General features: G+C 40.5%; 1 protein-coding gene across 1 annotated transcript in view; it reads left to right on the top strand.

Moving 5' to 3' along the window:
• Positions 1-772, top strand: part of LOC119590813 (PAX-interacting protein 1-like) — a gene marked incomplete at its 3' end in the record, with an annotated part of 13,844 nt that overhangs the window by 10,551 nt on the left and 2,521 nt on the right. Inside the window, 2 exon segments of the mRNA XM_037939550.1 lie at positions 31-146; positions 462-646. Coding sequence (XP_037795478.1) covers positions 31-146; positions 462-646 — 301 coding nt within the window.

Here is a 772-nt window from a genome sequence, read left to right on the forward strand (position 1 = left end):
CTAATTGACTTATTTCTATATCTTTTCTAGTACCACGTGAGCTTTGCCTGGTTGGATGTGTCTTCTACATTGCTGACTACCACGGAGAAGTAACAGTGGAGACACTGCATGCATGGAAGAGGGTCATTCAACAGCATGCTGGAGAGGTGTGTTTTAGTAGCCCTTGTTACCTAAGCACTTTGTGATGTAATTTTTAAGTCATTTTGCCAGGGACACATGTCATGCCTCTATTATCTTTATGAGGATTTTGGCTAAAAGAAAAAAAAAGAAAGTTGCAAACCAGAACTTATGGATGTGTGTGTATATATAGGGCATGAAAACATACATCCTGGTTGCTGCACGTGCTGCTACATTTACATGTGGCACTGGAATTTAAGCCTTTTGAGATATTAGCAAGCCTACAGCCATTGTATAAAATATACTGAACCTAATTTTTAAATTTATTTTCTACTCCAAAACAGGTTGTTCCGATCTATGACTCTGCACGGGTTACTCACCTGCTCTGCAAACACCAGAAATCACCAGTGTTTATGCAAGCAGTGCGTGAAAATAAACGCTGCATTACCATATTTTGGCTGAATGATGTTCTTCTTAGAGGAAAAATGGCTCCTCCATGGCAGGCTATACACCTCCCTACTCCATTTGGGTTTGTAACTAAAGTACATGTTGATTAAACATAGATGTGTGTCTGTATGCACATGCGTGTGTGTAGTGGGTATAGATGAGTGTACTGGCTGGCAGCAACACATAAGTTGGGGTAAGCATCTCCCGT

Source organism: Penaeus monodon, chromosome 27, assembly GCF_015228065.2.
Source record: "Penaeus monodon isolate SGIC_2016 chromosome 27, NSTDA_Pmon_1, whole genome shotgun sequence".
In the NCBI taxonomy this organism is placed as follows: Eukaryota; Metazoa; Arthropoda; class Malacostraca; order Decapoda; family Penaeidae; genus Penaeus; species Penaeus monodon.